Source organism: Bombus terrestris, chromosome 16, assembly GCF_910591885.1.
Source record: "Bombus terrestris chromosome 16, iyBomTerr1.2, whole genome shotgun sequence".
NCBI classification, from domain to species: Eukaryota; Metazoa; Arthropoda; class Insecta; order Hymenoptera; family Apidae; genus Bombus; species Bombus terrestris.
In genome coordinates, this window is record NC_063284.1 from 3,042,195 (window position 1) to 3,061,199 (window position 19,005).

Genomic DNA, 19,005 nt, shown 5'->3' on the forward strand with positions numbered 1-19,005 from the left:
TTATGCAAAAATTTTTCCGAATCTTTTGAAAAAATGTGTGCGAATTTTTTTATATATGTGGAATATTCAAAAATGTAATTTAATTCGATATGATATAGGATGTTCAGAAATTTTTTAATCAAAAGTATTTTAATTTTTAACTAATGCTTTAACCACCGCAGTAGGTGTTCAAAAGTAATCGATTTATCGAAACAAATTTGCGATTATTGAACTTTATTTCTTTCATTTTTATGTATTTATCTAAAAACATGCAATGCGATTGTTTCATTTAAATGAAAAGGTAAAATGCACATACAGCCGGCATTGTACATTACTAATACGCGTTCAAATTTTTTTTTCAAAGTACCAAGCAAGCGGTCAAGCACTCGAGCTAGTCTGCACTGCCCGCGACAGTCTGTATATTCTCAGTGCGCTTTAATCGTTGACCGGATAAACATCGTCGCGGGACTTTTCCTCACACCGCTTCGTAATCCGGTAACTAATCCTAGAAGATCCTAACCCTAACATTTTTTAAACTTTCATTATTTCGAAGCAATTTGAATTTTATCTCAATTAGATTAGTTAGACATTTTAGTTTTTATTGGAATTTCGGAATCGATAAATATTCGTAAATATAATTTGTTTAGTTTTCATTTAAAATCATTATTTAATTTTAAGTATTATTTAAATATTAAGTATTAAATTATTAAAATATTGAAATATTAAATATTAAAATAGAAAAATAATACAACATTAAATATTACAATATAATATGCATTATTACAATATAAACATTAAAATATTTCAATATTAGATATCTCCTAAATTATTTCCAAAATATGTCGATTCTATTTTCTATATCTCGAAATCGAAATTGATCAGTGTCGTCAGAATCGCATTATATCGTACAAACCATTTATATACTTTTCCTTTTCAGTAAAACTGCTCGACGATGATTTATTACGAAACTTTTCTAAAGAAATGTATGCATCAATAATATTTCATTCTGTATGTATGCGATAATATTTTCATTTCAAGATTTTTATAATTTTTTAAAACATTAATTATGATTGACAGTTAGGAATTCGATATTGATTATTATCGTAAAGTCGAAATGACCAGTTGATCAACTGATGGCGTTCGAGACAGTTCGATTTATCGTCGGTTTATAACGCGGTACGGCCATTAATTAATGAGACGAAATGTTTTGACGATATAAAGTGACATTTCTGCTGTGAATCTTGTGGTGATGTGCAGTGAATAATAAAAAAGAGACCACGAGCACTTGAGAAAATGATGCTGGCAACGTGAAGAAACATTTCGTTGGAAGGTTATCTATTGAAAGCAACATCGGTGTACCTCGTTGGGGTAAGTCATAAAAATGATCATTGTCTTATTTACATAAAAGTAATATTACATGCGAGTAATTATTGAAAAATTTAGAATTTTCTTGAATAAAAATGCTATATAATAATTGATGCAATGACACGTTGATTTCTGTTAACATTTATTAGTGGAATTTTTCGTAAACGTTGTTTATATCAGCGGTTCTTAACCTTTATTTATCACGGACAATAACTTTTTTAATCGTAAACAGCAAGATCTAATTTAAAATTTGTCTCAGATATGTACATATATTTAAAACACTTATCAAGTGTTGAAACTTGGAGAGAAGGTATTTACTACATATAAATAAATACACATGCTGCTATCAAATATTTTTTATTGGAATAATAAAATAATAATTTGCGTGTGTAAAGATTTCTTAGGCCACGCTTAGGAACCATTGGTTTATGCGATTTAAGAATCTATTAGGATTTTCAATGTGGAATTTACTTCTTTGGGAAATGAGGGTTACAAAACATGGCAGAGGAGGAATAAATAGGAGTGGATAATGAAAAACGAAGGATTTAATAAAAGATACAGTGAATGACGCAATGAAATCTTCTCGTTTGAGACTTGTTTGATTGAAAATCGAGTGTGAAGATTCATGAGAATGGTGTCGAGTGTACTTGAACTTAGAAAATAGAACTAACCATATATGAATATCGAAATGGTAGCTAAAGTTAATTTGGAGATTCGTTTTCTCATACAGCTGAGATATTATCCAAGTACATTGGTAATTCAAAACCAGGTCACGAAGTGGATTTTCATTATTGCTGTAGCGCGGAACGTGTGCGGAAGGAACGTCTGAAAGGAGATGCAGTTTATCGTTGCCGCAGCCGGAGAATGTAGCACGTTGCATGCGGCGCAAGGTAATAGGAATGTCAGCTCTATATTACAACGTATGTCCAACGAAGCATTGTGTTTGGACGGAGAATGCGTATCGTTCAAGCCACGCTTTCTAAGTATTTTCAAACTTCCATTTCCACGTGTGTTTCTCCTTATGTATCATGTAATCGGTTGCGAAACGCTCGCGAGTTTCTTTGTAAAAGTTCATGAAATCCTCGTAACACAATGGAATATTCGATGCAATTAATTTTGAATTTATCGAGGAATTTCTTTTCTATTTCTTTTTTGTGAATTTATAATTAGTACGTACATACGTATACATAAATTTTATGTTTGGTAAAATATTCCATTTATTTGGAAGATTACCGATGTATATTCGAATTGGTGATTAATGAACAACGCTTTCTGTTCTATCGTAGTTTGATGGGTTTCCATGTTGATGAGGAGCTAGAGAGGATGGGTAATACGTTTCACGTGATGAGGAATATTTGTAGAAAATTTATATGTATACATTGTGTGTGTTATATGAATTATTTTGATGCTTTGTTATTATTATACCGAAGCATTTGAAAAATTATGTTGTACAATTAATAAGTATGTAATTATTGTATTTTAGTTATGTAAGCTTTACATTAACTCTGGCTCATAAGCATATTATTGTTTGTTCACAATATTTTATTTGCTTATATATTCCTACATAAATGAACAATTTTAAAGTAGACTCAGATAGGTTTCAAATTTGACCAATATACTCATGATAGTCGGATTTCGTTATAATGTTGATGGAATTTCAAAAACTTTTGTATAATACGCATAATATATTAATAATTCAAATACTTTCGTAAGTCAATGTAGATTTTCAGCTGGCATGGATTTAATAGCGACTAACAGTGTATGTTACGTTTTTCTTATTCAGTTTCAAAGCGAAGGCGAGACCGGTTCATGGCTCTTGGTCGCCGAATGTATTGTACAGCCTCGAAAATAGTAGTAAATTTTCCTAACGGGACTCGTCCGTCGTCCTAATTAACACTGAGACAATACTCTATGAGAAAAGTGTTTTGGTATGGTGCTCGAATCACAATTTAATTTTATATCTTTCTATAAAATAAATGCTATTTTAAGTTCTTCAATCGTGACTTTAAATAGCAATAATAATCTTGGTAATAAAGCATATGAAATTCTAGAAGTGAATTGTGCAAATTCTAAACTATTTAATTATTCTATTTGGTTTATAAATTCGAAGTTATAAATTGGAAGTCATAAACATTTATTTTTTACGGCTTTACGATGTTAAGTCACTTAATTATTCTATTTGACTAAAAATTTGAAAACTCTAAAAGGGAAGTTTATAACTTCTAATTTACAACTTCCAATTTGTGACCTGTCCATTCGCTAATGTTATTATTTAGTAAATTAGTAGGCGATAGGGCCCAAGAATCTATTGTATCTCATTGACTATTTTTGAATTATGTCACTGTTCTAGGAAACCAAGGACATGAGACGATTCATAACTTCCTCATATATTATGTTTGCACGTAGTGCATACGTATAAAAAGATCGTATAAGGAATGTCTGGCGATTATGGCAGAATGTACGCTTGATCTGTCAACGCAGCTATTCAATGTTTTTCCGTGGATATTTGCATAATTGCTCGATCTTGATGATTATCATAGTATGCCAGCGCATCCGCGTCTCACTTTCATGCTAATGAAACGCAATTCGCTTTCGTGACTAGCTCACGGTGTTTATCTGTTTATTCATCGGCTATGAGGATGCGCTCCGCGACGTAGAAATATTAGCGTGACTCCTATGGCGAGCCTCAAGGCAGAGGTTCCCGCGACTGTTATCTCTGCCATGGGCGAATTTCGAAATGCCACTGGGACTATCACGTGGAAATGTCTTTCATAAACCCTTCGTACGGATGTGTTACCAATGTTAGTCCTGCACTGCTGACTTTTACTCTGATGAAGACCCATGAGTATCTGAAAAATTCATCGCCTAAAATTGAGAACGTCTCGCGGTTCTGATATGTTTGGATTTCTTGAGTTTTCTTAAATTTGATACCTTACAAGAAAAAGTTAGGATACTCTACCTACGTTAGGATGGCTATTTTTAAAAAGGAAAATGGGTTAGGATTTCTTGGTAAAAAGAGGTTAAAGATTAAAAATTGGATTATTATTAATTGTACATTAAAAATCCAAGGTTTTACTCTTTCTTAGTAATTCCAGTGCCTGGAAAATTCACTTGATGGAAACAAGTTTTGCTTGGTTTGCTCTTCTTTAGCTTCTTTTAACTTTCATGTCTTTTCAATAGGGAAATTAAGGATTGAGAATCGAACTATTGACAATCTGAACATTTGGAAATACACGAATGCCTGGAAACTTTATTGGATGAAAGTATAGTATCAAGAAAACTATCCTCTAGTTGCTACGCTATCATCTAACTCAAAGAAGGAGGCCAGATCTTCCCAAGCGATCAGTATCCATTGTACAACAAAATATTTTGAAGCATCAGCAGTGAATCTTGTGGCTTTTTTTGGTAAATCTACATTCACGTTTCTCCCCCAGCTGGGGCACTTTTTATTTCAGAAACGTCACGTTGCATGGCAACAAGATGTACCAGTCTCTGGACCGGCTGGTACATCCTAGCGGTCAGTGCAACATAACTGCACTTACTGCTGGCAGAGCCGGCTCCTCGGGCTATACTACGCATTACCGTATATCTCTGATGTGCACCATATATCAGAGTCTCTCAAATCGAAGTTTTTTTTTCCCTGAGTCTCGTGGAACGACGGTTGGCAGTACTGGCTATCTGTAAATCGTCAGGCAATCATGCAAGAATTAGTAATAAGAGCCTCACGGAGGATTATAAGAACTCATGGAGGAGTTAATGAATGTTGGAGTTGTTGGATATCGTCCATAATAACTTTCGATCTGAAAGCAACTTTGATATAACGTTACCAACTAGGAAGTTTTTCGAATTAGTCACGAAGGCAGGAAGTTAACGGTAACAAGGATATCTCGCTTTTAATTTTCGATAATTAATTAAATGATACAATAGTTAATCTTATGGTAAATCAGCCTTGACGTTTTGACCTATATCTAATGCTGGTAGTCTCGAGAAGTTATTAGATAGATTGGTTTAATTAGTTATAATCGGGTTTTTGAGATTATATTGGTAGCCATTGTAGTCATAGTCGTTGGAAATTAAGGTAGAGTTTAATTACTTGAAAGGAAGATGTACAGAACAATTTGAAAAGTTCTTTATCTTTGAATAAGCATATATAATATCGAGAATAAAGTATATGTTATAATATTAGGAGATAAAACATACGTCTATTCGATTCTTTATCTGATATTTTATGGATTCCGACAACTCTTTCTAACCTCAAATAAAAAGAAAAATCACTTAACCGGAATATTAAGAATAAAATACATATGCATTATGATATTTAGAAGATAGAACGTGATTTTTATTCTAAATTGAAAGTAACAATTACTTAATTAATCGCATAATTGGAATTACAAAATTCCATAATATAAATGTAACCTCTCTCAACTAAATGTTGAGAAGCCAAGGCTTCTTTACAGGAATATTACAAATTGAAATATTATAGTTACTAAATCAAAGTCACTAGAATGCATTCTAATCATCATAATCTATAAACTATCAATTTGTTCACATCTCAGGCAAAATAAAATATGGCAGCTGTCTGAGGGAATTGATTGGTTAACACTCAGAAATTTGTTTATCCCAGAACAGTACTAACGATTAGAAAGATAGAAAATAAAGGAAGAAGATCTAGAAGGAATATTAATACACTTGTGTTGGGAATTGCATCGAAATAGATACCACTGGATGCTATGTCACTATAACGTATCCGAACATTCCTAACCTATAAACTATCAATTAACTATCTAAGACAAAATAAAATATGGCAGCTGCCAAAGAGTATTGGCTGTTCAACACTTAGCAATTTTCTTATCACAGACTTGCCAACAATAAGAAAAAGAGAAACGGCAAACATGGAAAACAGAGAAAGAAGAACTAAAAGCGATACTAATACACCTGTGCCATGGATCGAATCGAAAGGAAGGGAAGTGCATTCCGCGTGAATTCTACTGCCAAGTCTATCCGTTAGACGCCGAATGAATAATTCATGGGGAAGAGCCTGGCTTGAATCATCGACGTTATAGCCAATGAATCTAGCTTGTCTGAGAATCGTTCTATGATAATTGGTCGTTAGCGGCGATCGTGCTCCTCTCAGCTCAGCTTGATATTAATCAGGACGGCCAGTTGATAATGGAGTTAGATCGTAAAGAGGTTCCCGAGAAAAATCGCGTGTATACGTGATAATTTCAATTTCGTGCTCAGATACGCGAGCCAAAAGAATGAAATGAAGAATTAATTTCTTGACGTGATGGCGTCCTCAATGATTTAATCATCCTTATTATGCATCGAGTTAGTTGGTTTTTGCTCACAGGAAAAAACTATCTATCGCGTGTAATATACCTTTATTATGTTCTATTTATCATTGTAATTTGCTACGACAGTAATTCCTGCGTTTCTTCTTTGGTTCATTGGCTTTTTTCTGTTAATTTCTCATGTTGGTCCCGTGTGTTATACGTCTCTGGACATAGGCACAGGAGATGAAAATGTAGTTTGATCAGTATCTCTCTGCGAAGAGAACGAAAAATGATTAGTACCTTGCTCGTCTATAGTTTTTAATGTATTGTTTGGAATCGCTGCAGAAACATGTATGAAAAGAATAGCCTTAGATATGTAAGATTGGGGGATCCCCGAGTAGTTGACAATGGTGGCGCTAGTATCGCATCAGTAACTTCTGCTTTCGTTAGACTCTTCTGCATAAGTTAATCTGTAACTAGAAACACGAAATTTGGATTATATTACAAATATCTGTAATATATTCAGTTAATGTATTTATAAAACCTAGCTAGACAATATTATAGTATTTAGAGATTATAGATACTTAGAAAGGAATATTCAAAGAACTGAACATCTACACCTATGCACACACACATATATAACCATAAAATATGAAACAGAATACGCTATATCAGAATATAGTGTGCACATAGTGACAAGAATGATAATAATAATAATTGAAGATATTTCATGCAGCTATCAACCTAATCTCAAAGCGGAGAATTTGCATATAAATATGTATTTATTCGGTGTTTCAGGAATTCTGGAAGAAAGAGAAAGTAAGCCTAGTAGTGCTATGTTGAATAGCCAAGATCACCAGCTAAAGGCGAGCTAAAGGCAAAAATAAGAAAATAGAGAAACATGTAAATGTGTAATTATAACTGAGCAGTATGAACGAGTAGAATTTAGAGAAAGAGGCGTGTATGAAGCGCATAATTAATTTTTATTGACGCTGTGTTACACAATTCTGGGAGCAACACCTTTTCCCATCGTGGATTCCAGGTGAAAAAGTGGTCAGAACTCGAAAGCGGCGATTACATGAGCGCGTTGGCAAAGCGCTTTTGTTATTCCTGTCTCGTTGTTTCTATTTGAAAATTCGAATCGGCTGGTGATTCTCGGCTTGCTTGATTTTCGATTCGAGAATCGCAACCGTGACGCCGATTTGGCGCCACGTACGACACCATCAGGTGTTCTATGGGGAATTCGAAAGGAGTCTGCCGCCGATTCTCGGCATCCAATGCAGATACAACACATTCAAAAGCGTTCTTACTCGCTGACCGTTCGAACGCTAGTTACTTATATCTTCAACGTTACAAACGAGCCCAGAAAATTCTAGAAAATAATACAGGAATTTCTAGATGTCAAAGAGAACAGTCTTGGTTTTTTCGTTTCACCTTGGAATTTTTAGAATAAGATTTTTTATGTCTGGCGATTGTTTTAATTTGGCAAAGGACGATGTAGAGTTTTGTAGATCCTTTGACTTTGATCTTTTGGTTTTAATCATCGTCAAATCGCTAATCATCGTCGCCAATTAAGTGAAATTGTTTGGTCTTAAGCTTCTTTCAAGTCGGAGGATATTTTCTTCAAGAAATAATAAACTCGTTAATTGTAAAACATTTTTCCAATTTGCTTAAATTGTCTAACTCAATTTAGAAACAGAAGGACAACAAAGTGTTGCATAAATGCAGAGGCCCTAATAATAGGAAAGAAATATTCATCTGTTAAGCAGACCTTTAACATTAGATCCTGAAAAAGTAACTAAAAATGTACAAACAAGTTTGGTAGAACAAGTGGAAAGCAAGCAGACACTTTGATAATATGCTAGCGTACAAGGATTCTAATAATAAGAAAATATGAAAATAATTGAACCTTTAGTACTGGATATAAAGAAGAAAAGAAAAAAGAAACAGGAAAAATATGAAGATACTTATAGAACAAATACATTACTATACAAGGATTGTGACATTAATTTAAAAAAATATCCACATGTGAAAATATTCAAACGTTCGATACTAAACATACAGAAGGAAACAATGAAAATATAAAAATGCAGGTAGAACAAGTAGAAGTCGGGCAGTACGCAATTAAAAAACGGCATCTAACAAAACTTATGCGGGATCGTGACCGGGAGCCGGAGCCCCCGTAATTTTCGTGGGGGTCATTATCACCGGGCGCACTTGCGCCTGAGGAAAGATTCTGAACGCAGCCTTCAGTACAGTTATAACTTCGCCACGAGTCTGACGTCTCTCTCTCGTCGCCTCTGACAATCGGCTCGCAGTCGCGGTTCCGCTCGGTTCCAAGTCGCATCCGGCCTTGCCTTCTCCTCCAATTCAATGAAAAGTCTCGCTTAAACCAGCACTCATACCAAAAGACTCCATAAATTTCGTTTCCACATTATCTGACTCTTAGTCAATCAAATAATACCCAATATAGAGAAAAGTAATTCCAAGAATTATTATTTCAAATCTGTTTGACTGATTGAAATCGATAATAAATATATTGTGATTAAATTAATCGGCTGATATCTGACAAAGGGAATTGTGATTCTGTTCAGGTTGATGTACCACAGAGTGACCAAGTGCCAGAGGACATGAGGATGGACAGAGTGTGTGTTGGTGGTGAGTTATGAGGTAACAGAGTGAGGAGGACAGAGGATCCAAGTGTGTGAGAGAAAAGGAAGCAAAGATGTTGTGCCTGAAAAAGCGGAGGACCTACAGCTTCACGCAGGGTGTCTGCACGGAGTTGCCTAGGCGATCGAAGGAGGACAATCATCGGTACGAGGGGTCCTTGAACATGGCTATTACGACACTGCCGCGTAAGAACAGGTGAGTCACCTTTTCCTGTTTGATTTGACCGTACACTATGTCCAATCTGATTTGTCATAGGTAAAAGTGGCCAGGGGTCTGCAGGATTGAGTGATCCTTCAGAATCTATACTTGTTATTTCAACAGGTGCGCATGATGGATTGGAAGGTGCTTTCAATGATTTCATGTTGAGTATCTTGAGCATTTTGACGTTGGATTGAAAAGAACTTTTAAAAGAGTGTTTTAGACATTCTGGATGGTTTAGTTTTTAAGTATTTTTTAGGTACTTTAAACACTTTCTAGTATTTAACTTAGTCTAAGCGTAAATTAGGCAGTCAGGTATTATTGGTAGTCAGATTAATTGTGAGTAATTCAGATATTTGCTTTGAAGCACCTTCAGATACTCTAGAAAGTGTTCAGCGTTCTCAGGTACTAAGACATATATAGTATAACTAGTCAGATACTTAAGTTTTACAGGTATACTTTAAATATTATAGAAAATTTGGGTAGTTCAAATACTTCATAATAGTCTCAAATACTCTAGAAAGTATTTAATGATCACAGGTTTTCTGATATGTTCTAAAATCCAGATAGCCAACCACTCAAGTATTTTGAGTATTGTGAACATCCTGAACGGTTCAGCTATTTTAGAAAACTTTCATTCTAGATGATCATTCATGCATAACTCGAGTAATTATAAACATACGTACATGACTATCATCATACATATTCAGATATTTCTCTTTCACACTTTCCAATAGTGTCAGCTACATATATCTTCAGATTCATTGATGCATTAAAATACTTGCACGAATTTAAATATTTCCAATACTTTTGGATAACCAGATACTCCGAGGAACTTGCAGGATAGTCGAATGTTTTCGTTGAGATCTCTGGCCGGTGGAGCTCGAGAAAAGTAAGTCGTAATGCGAAGGTCGACCGGAGGTAAAAGTAGGTATCGTTCGATACTGTTGGACAAGTGGAATAACTTCCTACGCGTGCACTGATGGAATGATCCCCGATCGCCCTCAGGATGTTGCGCCCTGCGTGTCCGTGGAACGCAGTCACGTGTAACGTGCAACGTTATATATGTGGGAGGCAGTGTTTCCTTTTAATGAGAAACGATTCCCTTTTAGGAGATTGGTTGTGCTGTTGCAGCAGCCTCATTTTTATTCCGTTCCCAAGTACTGTTACCAATCGATGGATTTATTTACTACATACATTGTCATTTCTGTTCTACACTTCATTTATAGTAATTGATCTTGTGCCAACTAACTGAAAACTTGGGAAGACTTTGCTTGAAATAGATTTTATTGTTATTGAATAGTAGAAGATATATAGAGTATCAGATTCAATATAATATTGAGATTAGATTACCTCTTTACTTAGAAGAGTATTTCTTTTTTCGCTTGAGAGTAGATTTCATTATTAGTGAAATGTTAGAAGATTAGAAGATACTTAAAACATCAGATTCAATATAATACCAGAATATTTATAGCAATCTTCCTTGGACCAGAATATCTGCCTACTTACTTCATTCGCTTGATGAAAAATTAATGTTCATAGATAGAATATTATATAAGATCATAGATATTATAAATTAGAAGATTCTTAGAGTATCAGATCCAATATAATTTTGGAACACTGCAATCTTCCTGGGATCAAAGTATGTACATACACCTCTGTACTTACTTGATTAAAGATTAATATTCATAGGTGGAATATTATGTAAGGTTACAGATTTTACAAATTAGAAGATTCTTGAAGCCTTAGATCCAACATAATATTGGACTGGGGTCATTATTTCTTCCCACATCTGAGAAAGATTAATATTCATAGATGAAGTATAGTTCTTACAAATTAAATCCTTGGAGATTGGACTACAGCAATTCTTCCACTATCAAGGCATCTTGAGAAAAATTAAAGTTCATATTAAATATCAAGTCCAATATGATTATGACTACTGCTTCATTAGAATTCTTTTAAAATTTACAGTTCATTCCAACATTTCAGATTTCCTTGAAGAAAACACCTAAACCTCCTAATAAAATTTTATTGTGTTTTAATAATAATTAAATTTATAATTTAATTACACGAGTCAGGAAAAGTTACTGATAAGTACCAGGCAATTATTCAAGTTTCAAGAGAGTATGGAGAACCACCCTGTGCCATAATTTGCATTATTATCATAAGATTATTGGAAGATGCTTTCCTGAATTTAATGCTCATGATTTTACATGCACACTGGCCACGTGTGAGTGTGTAAACGGCCGCAAAAGCCGGATTTGAATACGGTGATTAGTGGTTGCTACCGTTAGAGATGGAAGGAAAAGACAAGAGCAACGGTGCGAATCATAATTGCGATATTAACGTTGCGTAAGTTATTAGCCGGTTTTTATCTTCGATGCCAACCGTGTTCCCAAGCTGGAACAAAGTGTTCCCGTTCGAAGGACGTGTGTTCTTAATGATCCTCCGGCGTTAAATGATCATCCTTGTTTCGTTTCACTGGCTCTTCTTCATTTGTTCAAGCCAACAAACATAGATGAATATTTAAAAATGTTTTATGTGCCTCTCTGTTTGTATAAAAGTGAAAAGGTGCATTTTTAATCGAGATCCATTGAGAATGATATTATTAAGAAATAACTTGATTGGAAAGGAGATATAAAAATTTATTGCTTTGATAATCAAGCATTAGCTTGTTGAAGTTATAAAGCTACAAGGTTATTGTACATTCTATAATTAGTAATTCTTCTACATTTGTTTCAATGATAGGGATAGAAAAATATTTTACAATATTGGATGTGTATTTCTTCATTTCCATAAAAGTGAAAAGTTAGCATTTTCAGTTAAAGTTCATTGAGAGTAATGTTTGATAAGAATAATGATTTTATATTTAAAAAAAGAGATACAAGATCTTATTATTGGCTAGTTTTGATCTCATTATGTTAAGAAATTTTATCAGGATATTCTATTGCTTTGCAGGAGAAAGCTGCCATTGGTCAGGTGAATAATATTAATAAAATTTATATCTGGAACGGTATGAAAGTAGCAGGCTATGAGTTTATATATCACATGATATCATGCAAAGGAATTTCTGAAGAGTATCCAGTCTTTAGTACACTACAATTCTATCTCCAATAAATATTCAGTGTGAAATCACCACGTGCTTCTATATGAAAGATCTTGTTCCTTAAACAGACTCCTTGCTTGTACCTGATAATTATAAATAATCTCTAATATCCAATCTGTGCATTAGATTTTTTATCTTAATACCCATTAATTAATCACTTTCCATAGCTTGCCCAACTTCATAGTTATCCATGTTAATTGATTCCCCAAATAATCATCTAATTATCTAAAGAATCATTAATTAGCCCCTATGCAAACATAATTCATCTAGTTGTAATCGATATAACTGTAGGATCTGTAATTGTACCATAAGAACAAAGATCTGAAACAATGTTTCTCCTTGATCTTCCTCAACAGACTTGCATAAACCTTTTGAAACTACTGAAACCTGGTGACACTTGCACAGAATCACATCTAAGGCTGTAAATCAATAGAATCTCGTACTTCTATGTTTTTCAAACAACTGATGATCTTACCTTTTACCATTTATCTAGTTCATCGTACTCGTCCCCTTTCAATAGCCATGCAAGAAGGTTACGTGAGTCAGAGTATGGACGTCGCGATTGTGCCTTATCTGGTATCGTTTCCTTCGTCTTGGTTTTTCCTAGCTGGAAGTACAACTGGAATCGTGTCAGCGTGCTTAATTACTCTAGAGATCGCCGGTATAAAGCGGTATCGGCTCTTCTTCGCCGCCCATCCTCTTTTGCCGGTAAAAGGCCATCTGGTGACTCATGAAATGGGACAATCTGTTCTCTACCATGTAATATATTTCATAGCTTAATTTCCCAATGGTTTTGTTCTAAGATTGTTGATTTCTTTTTTAATATTTAAATTTAGTATTTTGGAAGTTAGTTTCATTCAGAATGAGATGAAATATATTTTTTAGAAAGGAGAATAGGAGGGATACGATATTTGTATGTAATAAATTGTATAAACATTAAAATTTAAAAATATGTTGAAAAATTGGGAACTTTCTCGAGGGACAATTTTGCTTAGATATTTTTTTAATTCGTAACATGTAAATTTAGTGTCTTGGAAAGTTTAGCTTAAGAAAGGAATAAATTATTTTCTTTTTTGCAATTCATTCTGTATAAGGAATATCGGCAGGTTTTGAAAGAATGGTCGTTATATTGCAATACGGATAAAAATGCGGTGTGGAAATGATGCACGGTGGATTTAGGAAATTGGAAAGCCGAGTAATTAGGAAATCGCAAGTTAGAAAATAATGCATGTTAACATTTGATGAATATTCCGTAGCCAACAGTGAAATACAATATTTCTTAATACGTTAATAAAGGGTCAATTAAGTTAATTACCATTGCCATTTATTCCAAGGAAATTATTGAAGACCAGGCCAGTCCAAAAATCAGTCACGCCACTTTTTTGAGAGCAGAACAAATTTCAAAAATTGAAATACGATTATTTTTTACTCGCAGTTACACCTTCACTCGTTTTGTTATTACGAGCAAGAAGAATACACAATTAAAAAATTCTTCTTATAAATCTCTCCTGTTTCTAGTGCTCCCTAGATAATCTAGGGTCCCCTAGGAAAGCTAGGGTCCCCTAGGAAATCTAGAACCCTTAGAAAATCTAGGGTTCCCTAGGAAATCTAGGGTCCCCTAGAAAATATGATGCACAGTAATAACACCTCACAACAACATAATTGCCTCAGATTAAAAGAGGCGAAACAATAAATTCAAAGAAGTGGATCTAACTGCAACAATTTAGGAATATTGCTGGGAGTAATAAATTCTGAAATCACAAGCACAGATGTAAACACAGTCACCCAAGAAGCAAGAAGTAAGAAGACGTGTCCGATGCGTCGAGGATGGCGAATACAAGCCCCAGTAAAAGTAATTACTTACCAAGAGGAATGGTGTACGCGTGTAAAACACTGGAAACGATGCTGTGGATTAAACGTAATCGATTGGAAATAGCGGTTCACCCGTGGAAAGGAACGTTAATCTAAGTCCAGCGTGTACCGGGGGCCGGAATTAGTTTGCCAGCCGGACAATCGCGCATTAATCTTCCAGTTCTGTTGCGTACGAAGGTGGAGGAAGGAGGGAGAGAATGCTTCCCATTAGGGAGAAACCGGGGATTGTGAGAATCTGGCTTTTGGGACCAGCGGCATCTCAGCGAACCACAACAATGGATCTGCCTGGAGGGATCTTGGGTGAAAGAGGACCTCGATCTAACTGCACATGGACGACCTTCGACAAGCACCGTTCTTGATCCACAGGAAACCACTCTGAGATCAATTGTGCAAAGACTAGGATGAAGCGGTGATCTTGATCATTGGTAATTGTAAGGCTTAGCGATTGGATTAAATATGTTAAGATGGTATGTATTTAGGGAATATTATTATAATTCTTTACTGTTTTAATTTTTCAATTTGGGCATCAAATTACTTAAAGGATACTAGATTTCCTAGGCCCTAGAGGAAACCAGAACTATTTTTCTTAGAAAAGACTTGTCAGGAGAATTGGCTAATTGTAAATATTTTTATTCTTGTATTTTCCTAACTGTTACTTGAGACAGTTTTATTAAGCAAAGGGAAAAATCTGAACTGAAGAATGTCAACGAATAGAAGGAGTTCTGAAGTATAACGATGCATAAAAGTAAACTAAGAATGGGTGGAATTGAGGTTGCAAGAATCAGCAGATAGAAAAATCAACAAAGCAGAAGTCTTTAAATATACTCGTAAAAGTGAAAACTGAAGAATCTCCAGATCTGCGATCATAATAAAGTCTGCGAAATTTCTAAAGAATCAATCCTGGACCGAAACTCAATTGACCATAGAAGAATAAGTATAAAACTTGGCCGATTAAGAGAAAGTCCAATAATAATCTGAAAATATTTAAATTCAAGCTGACCAGGCATCCCAAGCAGAAACCACATTGAAAGAACAAGTAGAGCTGCTGGAATGATCTTGTTAAGGTGGGCTGATGAATAATCCAAGAGAAAAGAGGAAAGAGATCAGGGGAACGCCAGTGTTGAAATGGGCAAGAGAAACTGGTCGAGTTTCGATTTTCACGGGATCTGGTCCGGCAAAAATCACGGGTTGGACTGCTTTTCTTGTTGGCATGCCGTCCGATAAGCACGGTGTTAAGGTTACCTAAGCACTTTCTATGCCAGTCGATGGCCGGTCGCTTTGAACGAGCCTCGATTCAGAATGGAAATTATGTCGTCGGCCGCTGTTACGTGGAATGTTGTTCCATGATAATGAGGGACACCACCAAGGATACGTGCCTACTGAAACTGCTCTGTCGTTTGGCTTCATTCACTAGGAGCTTGTACGCCATAGCCACTTTCTTTGCATTATTAATGTGGCCCAAGATTTCATGCCAGGGAACATGCACTTAATGCGATTACTGCTATGGCAACTCTTAACAATTATGATAATTCACTCGCTAGAAGTTCGCACACTGTTGCTAGTTTTCTTAAATTATTACACCGGGCTTCACTAATTATGTATATGTAAAACAAGTATGATCTTTTAAAACAGGGTATTAAGGAAGGTGGATTTAATTCTTGATATTAGGCGAAGCAGATAGCACATTTAGATAACAATTTTTGATATAGTAGACTTAATCTAATTGTCAAGATAGTAATCTTACGTTTCAGTAATTTTACTTATTTTAGTTATTTACTAGCATCCATTTCAGTTACTTATTTTACCTTTCTTGGTAAAGGTACATTATATATATCTTTTATATCTTTAAAAGATCATTCAGACGATCAATGTATATTATCAATATAGCGTTTAAGAAGCTGAACTATTGACGATAATATTGCTCGTCTAACGCTCGTTGAACCTAACTGGTCTTCTTCTCTTTTTTGAAGAAAATGGAATAATCGCCTATTTTTTTCTGTTTCTGAATCCAACTGGTTCTCTTTGCCTTGTTAACTGTATCAAAAAGCTGATTATCTTCTTCTCTTTTCAAATATGCCAAAAATGGGATTTATCATGCGGTCCTCTCATGGTTCCTCACTGGCTAACTAATGTCACACACCTGCAGCAGCCGGACGATTGAAATGCCCCCGCCAAGCGGTGGATCGATGGAACCCCGATGAATTCATATCACTTCCCGTCAGAACGGAAACGCGATGGTGTCGCGGATGGAATAACTGAACGATTGGAAACGCGTCTATGCTTGTACACGATCGTTTCTCTGCAACTAGGCGGGGCATCCTCGTCGATGCATCCCCGTGCCAAAAGGATGCGTGTCTTCAATGTTAAACGGCCGATCATCCACGGGGGGAATTCAGATCTCGCCACGACACGGCTATCATTTTAAATCGGACGCTTTTTCCTCTTGTGCATATTTCTCTTGGCAACCGGTCTTATCCAAGCTGTCGTGGTTCCACCACAATTTGCCAGCAACAGGTGATGAGTTAGCATGATGCATGGGTTAATATGATGGGTTTAATGTAGTGGAACTTGGAATCAGCTACTTACTTTGTTGCTGGGGGAGAAGTTATAGTAAGTACGTAGTTTGGTTGGACCTATCAGTGGATGGAACATCTTATCGGTATCTGTTATTCACTTAATAAATGGTAAACTTCTATTTATAGAGTGGATAGCCTAATTTACTTGTGGATAGGTGGATATTTATGCAAATTGTATCTTTATGAATACAATTAGAAAAATAGAACATGATCACTATGTGCATGTATAGGAATTTGTATCAGTTATTAAGTACTATAATAAGTACCCTCATGAAGAGATAGATTCTTTACCATTTTGGAACTATTTTGGATCCTTGGTTTACTAGTTTTATTATTTCTTTTATTTCTTTCCATTAATAGATTCTTCTGTTATAGATCTTTAGGTGTGTAAAGAAGAAGATTTTAGAAAATTCAATAGTTTATTACTGGAAATTGAACAAGATCTTTTCTTCTTTTTTTAAAAATGAAATTAATCATATTGGAACCGTGCGAAATTAGAGAAGAAGTAAAAGTGTCTAAAATTACTTGTTATATAACAATGAATCTTTGAAAATTTCTAAATATGCAAGTAGAATCTTGAAACCTTAATACAGTTGATTCTTCCAATATTTAGAATTATCAAACTTGATTCCCAAAAAAGATTTATGTCAGTCATCCATAACGTAATGCCACTATAAATATTAAAATTCTATGCCATAGTTGGAATTCTCAGTATTCTCAAAACCTCTGTTATAATCATCAGAACACTGAATATCCTATTTTTGAAAGTGACGCGATTCTTTGTTCCTCCATCCATGCATTTCCAAAGTTTTGCATAGTAAAACAGTAGGATCACTGATTACGCAAGAGTTAGGGATCCGGCTAATTACCGGTAATTACGATTAATTACAGCTGATGGCAGGCTCTCTGGCCCAGCTCTGAGAACGACACTGTTCTCAGACAATTTGTCGGCTGGTGTTGAGATTGCATTCCGAGTCCTTTCGAGAATGTCCTCGTTACACACCGTTATCTCGTGCTTCTGCGGATCTCACACGCAGGCACGACGCCTCTGAAAATAACAATGAATTCGTAGAAAGTACCCGCGAACAATTTACATGCACGCATTTGCCTCGCCTAGTCGTCACTCTGGCTCTACGCTATCCTTTCACTGCCGCATTTTTCCTGGAACCAAGTAAAAACATAGTGTTCTTCGTTCTTCATTAAAAGCTAACTGTTTATGACGCTTTTGTAGCATTTAGAACGTTGGTTTTTCTGGTGTTTTAAGTTAGGTTAATTTACCTTAGATTTGTTTAGGTTAACTTAGTTTAGATTAGACTGTGTTAGGTTAGTTTAGTCTATATTACCTTAGATTAGATTAGGTTAGATTAAGTTAGTTTAATTTAGATCAGATTGATAAAGTGGGTTAGACTAGGTTACGTGAAGCTATATTAAATAGATTAGTTCAGTTTAGGTTAGATCAAGTAGGTTTATTTAGGGTAAGTTAGATACAGGGGTAAGCGAGAAGGTTGGACGGTGGATTTAAAAAGAAAAGGGTTAAGTTAGATTAGGTTAGGTTAAATTTGGGGAACAGTTCAGTTATTTTCAAAATATACATACATCCTTTTAAATTGAGAGAAATGGAGAATTCTAAAATTGAGGTTAAAGAAGAGAAGGAAAAAAAGGAATGACAGGACAAAGAAGGTTCTTGTTGATTGTTGGATCTAAGCAGATATGCTTCTATATATTCCTGAAATGCATGAATACAATAAATAAAAGTAAATCACACATTCGTTTCTTAGAAATTGAACGCTAATAATGCCCAAATTTGTGTTACGAAGTTCAGAAACTAGTACTAACTGAAATTGATCAATTAACCTCATATTTCTATGTACATAACCTCGTTCTTTGTTTCCCCAATTTCTACATATATCTCTTCTCTATTTAAATGATCACACCTCATACACGCATACCAATAGATACAAATCAC

The 19,005-nt window shown here is 35.0% G+C and overlaps 1 protein-coding gene across 3 annotated transcripts in view; it reads left to right on the top strand.

The window, feature by feature from the left end:
- Positions 1-1,091: 1,091 nt before the first annotated feature.
- Positions 1,092-19,005, top strand: part of LOC100643472 (protein cordon-bleu) — a 103,311-nt gene continuing 85,397 nt past the window's right edge. The window contains exons 1-2 of one of the 3 annotated variants that reach the window (XM_012319732.3): positions 1,092-1,347; positions 9,212-9,482. In XM_012319732.3, coding sequence (XP_012175122.2) covers positions 9,343-9,482 — 140 coding nt within the window. In that variant the 5' untranslated portion in view covers positions 1,092-1,347; positions 9,212-9,342. The remainder of the gene's footprint in view (positions 1,348-9,211; positions 9,483-19,005) is intronic. The other 2 variants (XM_020868117.2, XM_048413443.1) reach the window with 2 other exon arrangements.